Genomic DNA, 12340 nt, shown 5'->3' on the forward strand with positions numbered 1-12340 from the left:
CCCCAGCAGAATGAACCACCAACTTATCCAGCGGATGCCCTTCCAGCCGCAACCCATCACTGGGAAACAACCACACTCACACTCATACACTATGGACAATTTAGCCTTCCCAATTCACCTGAACCGCATGTCTTTGGACTGTTGGGGAAACCGGAGCACCCGGAGGAAACCCACGTGAACACAGGGAGAACATGCAAACTCCACACAGAAACACCAACTGAGCCAGCCGAGGCTCGAACCAGTGACCTTCTTGCTGTGAGGTGGCAGCACTACCTACTGCACCACTGCGTCGCCATGCTGACTATTAGTTATTTGTAATATTGAAATACGCACTTGCATTTTATGTATTCTTTGTTATAAAATACATAATTTTTGTTATTTAATTAAATGTGGCAGATTCATTCCACCGTGGCTGTGAAGGAAAGGACTAAGCTGAAGGAAAATGAGTAAGTAATTAGATGTGGACATCAAAATTGTGTCTTTCCCATATATTTGTATCTTATTTGATACATCAGGTTTTTATGGCTAATATAATCTAATTAAATCATTGAAAAGAAAAAGCACTGCATATGCATTCAGGACTACAGAGGTCCAAATTAAGCTAATTTAAAATATGTAATTTGGCCCAGTGTCAATTTATAAGGCCGAAGGTTTAGGACAAAACTCTGACAGCTTCTAAACTCAGAAATAATGAGTGTACCTATTGAAATGGTATTTGATAGATCTGAAAGTGTAACAGTGACTGTTATTATTTGCAATAATAGCTTCTGTAAGCCAATACTTAATCCTAATTAATGCAGTTTGCTTTAAAATATGTTTTAGAAACATAAAGAGAAGCAATCATGAATTAAAAAACATTACCGATTGTATTATTCTGAAAATTACATCCAGGAAATAAAGGAATTCACAATCATGCTGAATTTAAAAGTGATTTTATAATACTGAATAACTTCTTACACAGACTTTCGATCCTTTCCACTTTCGAAGCTGTTGATTTGGTTTGGAAAATGATTTGGAAAGGGTTTAACATTATGGAACAGCTCTAGAACTGTATCTATAGAAGTTATTGAGTACATTGTAGTGCAGCTTTGTCTATCTTTCTCTTTGTTTCCCTCAGGTCAAATTAATGCAGTCCATTGGTCTGTTCATCGGCAGCGTGATCTCCAGTTCTTCCCTTTCTGTAATGAATCTGGCATTGCCCTCCTGTTTGTGGACTGGGTGAGGCAGGTGAAGGCCCAACTTACTGAATCAAGGAATACGTGCAAATATATTTTTTTTTATATTTAATGAACACTAGATGGAGAATTGTCAAATATTGTAGAAAATAGTTCACTCACTACTTTGGAGTTCTGAGATCCAGAAATGTCTCCTTCACATCCAGCACCAAATCAGATGTTTTTGTATCTGGCAGTTTAATTCTTACCTTACATAAGAGAGAGAGAGAGAGAGAGAGAGAGAGATAATATGTCTGCATGAAGGGCTTTATTCTGCATAAACAACCACAGATGTACATTATCCTGCTTATTACTTGGCTTCTGATGAACAAACGAAACAATTGTACACAAAACATTGATTGATCTGAGTTTATTATCTGAGTTATATATTAACTTTTTAATTAAACTTAAACTTAAATTAAAAGTTGACAGAAACAAAACGTATAATATACATTACTTATTATACAAACACTTACTTGTTATACATTATTATTATTAGCAATATTTATTATTCATATTATTTACATTTATGTGTATGAACGTATTCACTAATGATCAATATGTTTCCTGGTACTCAAATGAGCCTGTGTTATTCATTTAATTGGCTGTTATTGGGGAATAACATATAGAGTGCATCCAGAAAGTATCAATTGAGCTTCACTTTTTACATAATTTTTTATGTTACAGCCTTAATCCAAAATGGATTAAATTCATTTATATCCTCAAAATTCTACACACATGCCCCATAATTACAATGTGAAAACGATTTTTTGAAATTGTTGGAAATTTATTAACAATAAAAAACCTGAAAAATCAAATGAACATAAGTATTCACAGCCTTTGCTCAATACTTTGTTGATGCACCTTTGGCAGCAATTACAGCCTCAAGTCTTTTTGAATATGATGCCACGAGCTTGGCACACCTGTCTTTGGGAGCTTTTGCCCATTCCTCTTTGCAGTACCTCTCAAGCTCTATAAGGTTAGATGGGAAGCGACGTTGTACAGCCATTTTCAGATCTCTCCAGAGATGTTCAATAGGATTTAGATCTGGGCTTTGGCTGGGCCACTCAAGGAAGTCACTCCATTGATATTTTGGTGGTGTGCTTTGGGTCATTGTCCTGCTGGAAGATGAACCGTCGCCCAAGTCTAGAGGTCAAGAGCACTCTAAAGCAGGATGTCTCTGTACATTGCTGCATTCATCTTTCCCTCTATCCTGACTAGTCTTCCAGTTCCTGCTGCTAAAAAACATCCCCACACAGCATGATGCTGCCACCATCTTGACTGTAGGGATGGTATTAGCCTGATGATGCGTGGTGGCTGGTTTTCTCCAAACGTAACGTCTGGCATTCACTCCAAAGAGTTTAATTTTAGTCTCATCAGACCAGAGAATTTTGTTTCTTATAGTCTGAGAGTCCTTCAAATGCCTTTTAGCAAGTTCGCGGTGGGGAGTGGCTTCCGTCTGGCAGCTTCCGTCTACCACGACCAGCTCTAGGAAGAGTCCTGGTGGTTCCAAACATCTTCCACTTACAGATGATGGAGGCCCCTGTGCTCATTAGAACTTTTAGAGCAGCAGAAATTTTTCTGTAACCTTCCCCAGCCTTGTGCTTAAAGACAATCCTGTCTCAGAGGCAAAGGCTGTGAATACTTATGTACATGTGATTCTTCAACTTTTTTATCTTTAATAAATTTGCAACAAAAAAAATAAACATTTTTGCATTGTCATTATGGGGTATTGTGTGTAGAATTTTGAGGAAATAAATTAATTTAATCCATTTTGGAATAAGGCTGTAACATAAAAAAGTGAGAAAGTGAAGCTCTATGAATACTCTCTGGATGCACTGTACCTTGGAATGTTGTGATTGACCAATCAGAATATAGTATTCCAAAGAGCCATGTAATAAAAGATAATATTACAAGTTTGAAAATGAAGCCATTTGAGAACAGTAAATGCATTTATTCTAAAGCATCAAAGCCAACCCAAATGAAAAATACTATAGAATTTAATAGTAAATACTGTACTGTTTTTGAAAGATACTATAGTAAAGTAGTTGAATGTATTGGTTGTGGTAATTCTATAGTTGCTATGGTAACATAACTATAATAATAAAAACAAATGATCAACACTGTAGTTTTTTTACAATACAGGGTATAATTTACTTAAATACACTATAGTTTACTGTAGTAAAATCTAAAGTATACTACAGTATTTTAAAGTTTTTTGGTTCACTATATTTAATTCTACAGCACTCTTTATTAACACAGTGGTGTAAAAACATATACAATATAAAACACTTTACTGTAGTTCGGTTTAAAAAACACTAGAGTATTATTTTCTATAAATTACTATAGTATTTTTCATATGGAAATTTCTTTCAGGAAAGAAAAGAACATTTCAAAACCCAAACTTTTAAGCTTAAATGTGAAGCTTTAGATCTAAAACTTTAAATCAGTCTGTAAATCCACAGTGCTTTGAGCTATAAGATTAATGTTGTATTAAATGTTTAAGATTATAAGTGAGGAATGAGCGGTACCAGCATGCTTTCACAACACATGGATGAGGGGTCTTTTCTGCTTAAGCCGAGAAACAAATCTTCAGTCCCGACAGACTGTTTCAGCACAATCTCGTACCTCATTGTAGAAACACACACACAGGTGTAGATCAGCTCAGTTACTTAGCTCAAATACAGTAAGATTCTGACATGCATGTGTTTTGGCGTACTCTGGTTGTGGTCGTGGATCATTGAGGTCATCAAAATGTGCCCCTTCAGTCACCTCAGCCTCATCCCAGATGTCTTTGCTGTTCTTCTTCACATAGGCACTAGTGCTACTTACTGTAGTTGAAAACAAGACTTCACATTTTTATGTCCTCGTCAAATTCAAATTACTATGGTATTTATAAATACATAGAATGCATATTAAACACAAGTAAACATTCTCCATTAAAGTTTCAGATAAATTTGAAAATAAAATGTTCAAATATGGGTAAATAAATCTTTCGAAATCAGTGTAACAGATTTATTTATGTACTGTAAAAATGAAAAAAAAAAAAAAAATTTCTGACCTGTATTTGTTAAAATACATAAAATATGTAGTGATCATGTCTATTTTTGTTGTATTTTAAATGAGTAAAAAACTTTTGCTGACAAAATGGGTAAAGCCTAGTGGTTTAAAGGATAGTGGAGAAGTACAAGAAAATTAAATGACAATTATTAATAGTATTTTGTGGCTCAGTGGTTAGCACTTTTGCCTCACAGCAAGATGGTCACTGGTTTGAGCCCCGACTGAGTCAGTTGGCATTTCTGTGTGGAGTTTGCATGTTCTCCCTGTGTTGGTGTGGGTTTCCTCCGGGTGCTCCAGTTTCCACCCCAAGGTCCAAACCCATGTGCTAAAGGTGAATTGGGTAAACTAAATTGGCTGTAGTGTATGTGTGTGAATGAGTGTGTATGGGTGTTTCCCAGTACTGGGTTGAAGCTGGAAGGACATCCGCTGCATTAAACATGTGCTGGATAAGTTGGCGGTTCATTCCGCTGTGACGACTCCTGATGAATAAAGGGACTGAGCCGAAAGAAAATGAATGAATTTTGTTGCACTGGTCATAGTCCTTTAATATATAAAAAACATAATATATTATGTTGTCTAATTATATATTGTCAAACAATTTTTGCTATAAACATGACTGACATGTTTAGTAGGCCTATACAAATTATTGTTATGCATTTGTATTGTTATGCAGTTATATTTTACTGGATGTCTGTTGTAAATTATGGTAAAAATTGTAGTTATTTTTTCTTAGAAATATAAAGAGGTTGCATAAAATAAAAACTCACAATAATAATTATTATTTTAACCAATTATTTCTCATTTATTAATTTTCCTTTGGCTTAGTCCCTTTATTAATAAGGGGTCGCCACAGTGGAAGGAACCGCAAACTTATCCAGCATATGTTTTACACAGCGGATGCCCTTCCAGCTGCAACCCAGTACTGGGAAACATCCATACACACTCATTTACACACATACATTACAGCCAATTTAGTATTATCAATTGACCTATAGCACATGTCTTTGGACTTGTGGGGGAAACCTGGAGCAACCGGAGGAAACCCATGCCAACATGGGGAGAACATGCAAACTCCACACAGAAATGCCAACTGACCCATCCGAGACTCGAATCAGCGACCTTTTTGTCGAGAGGCAACAGTGCTAACCACTGAGCCAACGTGTCGCCCCTTAAATGACAATTATCAACACTATTTTGTTGTTACACTGATCCTTAAATAGTCTTTTAATATATCGTCAAATGATTCTTGTTCTAAACATGACTGACATGCTTGGCTGGCCTATGTTACACACGGAGTTACATTTTAGTGGACGTCTGCAGTAAATTATGGTAAAAATGGTAGTAATATTTTCTTAGAAATGCATTCTAATGTTTAAAATAATAATAATAATAACACCTTAATCTGAAAGCAAACACATTAAAATTATACATCTTATGTCTATACATTTTACAGAATTATGTAAATAATATAGGACTAAATATGTAACAATGTAATACAGATGTGTTTATTATATTGTATTTACAAATAGAATACGACTAAATAAAAACTGCCAACCATCAAAAGCATAATAAATTGATATAGTTTTAAATCAAATAATTAAATTATACCCTCGTTTTTTCCTGAAGGTGCAGCAGGAGGGCCGATATGCCCGGGCCCCATCCTCGCCATGGGCTTCACATTTAAAAAGAAAACAAAAAAAAAAAAAAAGAAAATATTCAAGAAAATGTAAGGTTTTTCAGACGATAATAGACAAATCATCAGTTGTTTTGAAGCTCAGACCTGTAACGTTAGGTTTTCTTCTTCCTCATCATTATCTTTTGGCTTGGAGAGCAGAGCAGACAGCGCCTGAAGATCATGCACGGACGCGAGACCCTCCATCTGTGTTAATCGAAAGGCTTCGACGAAAAAGTAAGTATTTTTAGAGTTTTTTAATGTACTTTATTTATATTGTAAAGCGTTAGCGTGAAGTGAATGCCCTGCTCTTCCGGGTGCTAAGTTTATCGTTTCCATGGACGCGGATTGTAGTAGTAACGTTAACTTTTGCAAGGCCTCTGGGTGTATTTTAACAAACCACCATCGATGTAATTTGTGAATATACAGTTGTTTTTATATAAGTCTGAAAAAAGTCTGTTTAAATACATATAAACACGAACAAATATTCAATAAAGTTGGAAATATACTGTTTGCTGTCTGTTGTTGTAGATCAATCAAAACCCTAGATGGCGTGGTTGGTTTATTTTTGAGACCAGTATATCTGTAGAAAGAAAAGTTGTATTAATGCCTTTTATGAATGGCGATGTAATCAAAGATTAGGTGATTCAATAGGCGCGTTTCTTTAAAATATTGCTTTTGTTTGTTAAGTGTAATATGTTTTGATGATATCAAATCAGTAATACAACATGTATCTTGTGTAAGAAATGAGTCTGCCTCGACCTAACTTCCGCTCTAAATGGTGTGTTGATGCTCATTTCCCAAAAGGGCCGAATTATGATAGAAAAGATAAGTCAACAGTTTGTTGTCTCTGCATTGTGCAGAGGTGACTACATCTTGAGCAAATGGTAGCAACTGTAGAATGGGCATGAGTATGTGGCACAGAGAGAGCCATCTCAATAATGGTGTGGAAACTGCATTAACATAGAGAGATAGAGAGAACAGCTGTGTCAACAGCCAAGGAACAACTTCATTAACATCTAAAGGCAAGTCTAAAGGCAACATCTAAAACAGCATAAAAGGTTTGAGTTTAAGAATGTTCAGGGTTCAGTCTGACTCCGATGAAACCAGGGTACTGCCGAGTATTTTGAGATTGCTATGCTGAATAAACATCTTCATCATCTACATCCTCATAATTTTTTTCTTACGCCTGTTAATGTTTTCTGACATTTTTTATCATGATTAGATGAATACATATTCCGGATAACAAAGGTTTGTTTACTAAAATTATTGTCAGGCATGTTTAGAATAATTTTCAATTCAATTCAATTCACCTTTATTTGTATACGCTTTTACAATGTAGATTGTGTCAAAGCAGCTTCACATAAAAGATCATAGTAAATTGAAACAGTGTAGTTCACTTTTCAAACTTTAAGTTCAGTTCAGTTTAGCTCAGTTCAGTGTGGTTTAATAATCACTACTGAGGGTTCAAACACTGAAGAGCAAATCCATCGATGCGCAGCTCCACAGATTCCGAACCATGCAAGCTAGTGAAGAAAGGTGAAGGTGAAGAAAAAACCTAGAGAGAAACCAGGCTCAGATGGGCCGACCATTTCTCCACTGGCCAACTGGTTTGTGCAGAGCTGCAGTCCAAGCTGGATCTCAGCGAAGACTCGTCTGTCCCTGGAACGTCACAGGAATCAGTCTCATGCTCTCTACTTCTCCATGACCACCACAGTAGCTGCTCAGAATACGGCCTGGTCCAGGATATGGAAACCTTAGGATCATCTCGTTGCTGGTCTTGGATCGAATCAGTGGCGCTGCATGGTCTGAGGGTCTCGAGATGAGTATCCCCAGGTGGAAATAGAGAATAAAGAGGATAATTAGCGTAGCTGCTGTTCATAGTGTATATAAACGAGATGAAGAAACCGGTGTGGAGCACATTCATGTTTCATACCGCTAAGTGATGCACTGAGTGTATGCTTTACTAAAGAGATAGGTCTTCAATCTAGTTTTGAACTGCGAGAGTGTGTCTGAGCCTCGAACATTATCAGGAAGGCTATTCCAGAGTTTAGGAGCTATAAATGAGAAGGCTCGACCTCCTTTACTCAACTTTGCTATTCTAGGTACTACCAGAAGCCCTGAGTTTTGAGATCTTAAAGAGCGGGTTGGATAGTAGTGAGACGGAAGGTTGGTTAGATAAACAGGAGCTAGATTATTTAAAGCTTTATAGGTAAGAAGCAATATTTTAAATTCAATACGAAACTTCGCAGGCAGCCAGGAGGATAAAATTGGGGTGATATGATCGTATTTTCTAGACCTGGTAAGAACTCTGACAGCTGCATTTTGTACTTGTTGAAGTTTGTTAAAAGAGGATGCTGGGCAGCCAGCAAACAGTGCATTACAGTAATCCAGCCTTGAAGTCATAAAAGCATGGATCAGTTTTTCTGCATCTGAGATGGATACCATACTTCGTAACTTAGCAATATTTCTCAGATGAAAGAAGGCAGTTTTTGTTACATGGGATATGTGATTTGAAAAGTTTATAGTAGAGCTAATGCTAACTTTGTATCCCTCTAATTGTAGGTCGAGTTATGAGATCTGTTGTGTACAGGATTTAGGCCCAATAAGTAATAATTCTGTTTTATCTGAGTTTAAAAGAAGATAATTGTTGGTTATCCAGTCTTTAACTTCTTTAATACACTCAGTTAGCTTAGACAGTTCAGACGTCTCATCAGGTTTAGTTGAAATATACAACTAATCTGCATAGCAGTGAAAGCTGATCCTATGTCTTCTAATAATGTCTCTCGGGGGTAGCATGTATATTGTAAACAGCAAAGGGCCTAAAACTGATCCTTGAGGCACCCCATACTTTACTGGGCTGACTTGTGAAGGCTGTCCATTAATATTCACAAACTGGTAACGGTCAGCTAAGTATGACTTAAACCATTGTAGAGCCTGTCTCTGGACACCTGTAGACTTTTAAGCGATTTGTCAGGAGCGATTTGTCAGGATATTGTGGTCAATGGTGTCAAATGCGGCACTAATAGCTAGATACACCCTTGTTCAGCAGCTAAGTGTAGATCATGGGTTATTTTCACTAATGCAGTATAGTGCAGAGCAGAATAATAATCATTTTATGACCAATTATATTACACATTTTTTTTTCAGACTCACAGTTCAGCTCAAATATAGACCTAATTAAATATCATTTTAAATCTTAACCAGTTTTTGCCATTTCATTCAAACAATTGGGATTTTCCAAGTTTTTATTATTTAAAATGTAATAAAATTTGGTATTATTTTATATTTTAAAAAGTACAGGTCAGAATCATCATGTTTAATTTTGATGTAATAGCACAATTGCATATTATTTGAGATAGAGTTGATAGAGTTTGAGAAATAAAGTTGGAGATATAGTTAGTTGTCTGCACTGCACAGCATTTAATTGCTTTATATTAAATAATGTTTTACATTTTATTTGACGGAAACAACAAGGTGTCTCAAGAATGTTTCATCTTTGACTCATAACTAGGCCCACACGGAATCTGCGTGCACAGCAATCCGCAGATTTACGCAGATTTTTAGCCCATCAAGTCTATTTATTTACTTGTGTATTTATATTTATTCAGTTTTTACATTAAATCATGTAATGTTAATGCCTAATATGAAAATGTGAAAATTCACTGCCATATGAATTATTTACAATACAGTTTGTAAAGTAATATGTTCTGTCTTTTAGGAGAGACTTGCTTTGTTTACCAAATAATTGGATCTAATTGGATTTGCATCGTAAACATTAAATAAAAGTTAAAAAGGTATAATTTTTTGTTTCATATATTAAGTTTTTAGTTATGATACTCCCAAAATCATTCCGCATAAATCTGCAGATGTTTTACAAAATTCTACCAAAACATGTCCACAGATTCCGTCTGGCCCTACTCATAAACTAGCTAATTAGATTAGATTAGATTCGACTAGATTCAACTTTATTGTCATTACACATGTACAAGTACAAGACAATGAAATGCAGTTTAGGCCTAACCAGGAAAAAATAGCAGCAAGTGCAGGATATAGCTATAAGAAAAAAACTATGGGTAATATTTACAGATGGATGTACTATGAAAGTTGTATACAGGTTGTATTAACTATGAACAGAGTATATGAATTAATCAGATACCAACATTTATACTGAGGTCAGCAGTCGTCACACTGCCAAGTTGGCTATTAGATTAAGTCAGAATCTTTATGTCAAGACACTTGACCAGAGTATCCACTTTTTCAATATATTTATGAGTAATTAGTTTTGCTTCCTTCTGATCCCTCCCTGCAGCCTCTTAAATCTGTAGAGTATATGGCTTATTATACGAAAACCTCAAACATCAAAACATAACTTACATAATTATTATTAAAGTTTATAATTAATTAAATTAATTTCCCCTTATTTTGAGTCCTGTAAGAAAGATGTTTATTAGTCGTCTTCAGTCAGGGAAACTGATTGTGCGTGTGTTTGACTGTAAGCATGTGTGGAGCTTTACTAAGTCATTGTCACAGCTGAATTTGTTGCCTGCAGCAGCTGTAGAGGGAATCTGTCAAGCTAGTTATCAGTATTCCATTCATGTAGTTTCTCTCCCTGCTTCCATGTCTTTACTCTCTCTGCAGCATTCTTCCTTTATGGTCAGAGACACAGAAAGTTTCTCATATTTTTCACAAAAAGACTTATTCAGACACTCTCCTGTCTTTCCATCGTCCCTCAGTTTTTCATCTTCTCCCTAGAATCTGTGATAAAACCTTCGCTGGCTTTTTCTGCCATTCTCAGCAATTCTGAATTGCCATTGCATTGACTGTGTACCATTGTGAGTCTGAACTGAGATCAGATCCGATTAAGTGAATTTAAAATGAAATCAGATTGAGTCTGAATTTGAGAAGGCATGTGAATGTGAGTGCAGCCATATTGAGCAGTTAGATCTACTCTAGATGCTGTGAAATATGTGGATTAGCCTACATTTTTTACTTAGGGTACTTTTTCATTGCACGTTTCAGGTGACAAATCCACTAGAGGGTGCCGTCTAAATTTTTGACAATACTTAGGGTACGCTATGTTGTACGTTTCAGATACACGTTCTTCTTACATGTTCAGTTGAAGGCAGGGCTTGTCATACAGATCGTCTAGACCAGCGGACCAGTGACCTAAACTTAACCAATAGCGTTTTCAAAAGCAAATGTAAATGAAATTTCACCGCAATGATGTAGTTTTACTTTGATGTTAAATTGCTTTGACCTCTTTTGTGAAATTGTGATTCACCAGACTTGAACCCAAGTGCTGTGCTTTAAAGTACAAAACCATACAGGATGAGCTACTGAGCAAACTGACAACAGCATTAAAGCTGTCCATATGGAAATATATATAGAAATAGATACGAGAAATGTATTCAACTACAAATATACACACTGTTAGGCCCCATGAAATTAAAATATATGTTTTTAGATGGTAGTATCAGTATTGTTCGTTTTTAGGATATCTATAAGCTAGTGTGCACCAAAACAGTAACAGAGATAAAAAAAAATCGCTATTTGCTGGTCTGCTTTTTAAAAAGGGGCTACATTATTTTTGCTACATTATGTCACACACTCTCTTCTTGTTTGGATTGAAATTACACCAGACATCGAATTAAAATGCACATTTCAAAGCACGGAACCTTTAAGTTGTTATGTGGTATTTATTTGCAAAGAACTGCATGATTTTTTAATGATCAAAATATGTCCCCATGAATATCATTAGTGGTGTAACGGATCACAAATCTCACGGTTCGGATCACACTACGGTTTTTGAGTCACAGATCGGACAATTTTTCAGATCAGCAAAAAAGAGCGGAGACAAATGTCATTTGCTTTCCATTTGAACAAAAAATAACAGCAAAAAACCATTGGTTTTAACAAACAGAACTTAGAAACTGCAATTTTAATGCAAATAAAAATCAAGAAAGAACCAGCTGAAAAAAAGGAAAATATTCATTACGAAAAATTATCTTCGCTGCTGTTGCTGATAATGCTAAATAAAGGAAATCTAGCATCTTGTACAACCTATCCTATTTATTTTCAATGAATGATTCAACAATTTACACATAAAACTTCATGTTTCATTATCGGGGTATCATTTTTGAAAACCTATTCAGTGACATACTTTTGATGGTTGTTTGTCGCCACCCATTGGTTAAAAAATGTAATTGCTACAACATTCATCAACGTCAAGTTTCATAAAAGTTCCATTGATTTTAATCTTTACCATAACAGAGGATCATAAACTGGAAAATTATGTTACCATTGTGTAAAAACAGAGCTTACAGGAGCCGTGCTGCTTCATCTCATATTTGTTCTAGCTGAAAGTCTCTCCACTGATCTGATCTGATGTCAG

The 12340-nt window shown here is 35.7% G+C and overlaps 1 protein-coding gene across 1 annotated transcript; it reads right to left on the reverse strand.

Annotated features, from left to right (window-relative positions):
- Window positions 1-922: 922 nt before the first annotated feature.
- On the reverse strand, window positions 923-6251 carry dnaaf6 (dynein axonemal assembly factor 6). The gene is made up of 6 exons (XM_056467859.1): window positions 6055-6251; window positions 5883-5946; window positions 3934-4045; window positions 3746-3842; window positions 1338-1423; window positions 923-1243 (listed from the first exon to the last, which is right to left on the reverse strand). Exons 1-6 carry the CDS (start codon window positions 6151-6153, stop codon window positions 1114-1116), a joined length of 588 nt encoding a protein of 195 aa, XP_056323834.1. The 5' UTR covers window positions 6154-6251; the 3' UTR covers window positions 923-1113.
- Window positions 6252-12340: the final 6089 nt, after the last annotated feature.

Source organism: Danio aesculapii, chromosome 2, assembly GCF_903798145.1.
Source record: "Danio aesculapii chromosome 2, fDanAes4.1, whole genome shotgun sequence".
NCBI lineage: Eukaryota > Metazoa > Chordata > Actinopteri > Cypriniformes > Danionidae > Danio > Danio aesculapii.

Excerpts from the sequence above, each read along its gene's own strand:
- dnaaf6 (XM_056467859.1), bottom strand. The coding sequence starts at position 6,153 with ATGGAGGGTCTCGCGTCCGTGCATGATCTTCAGGCGCTGTCTGCTCTG. Across the intron at positions 3,843-3,933 it reads GATCCACGACCACAACCAGA|GTACGAGATTGTGCTGAAAC; the intron begins GTACGCCAAAAC and ends TTCTACAATGAG. Across the intron at positions 1,424-3,745 it reads TGTGTTGTGAAAGCATGCTG|GTAAGAATTAAACTGCCAGA; the intron begins GTACCGCTCATT and ends CTCTTATGTAAG.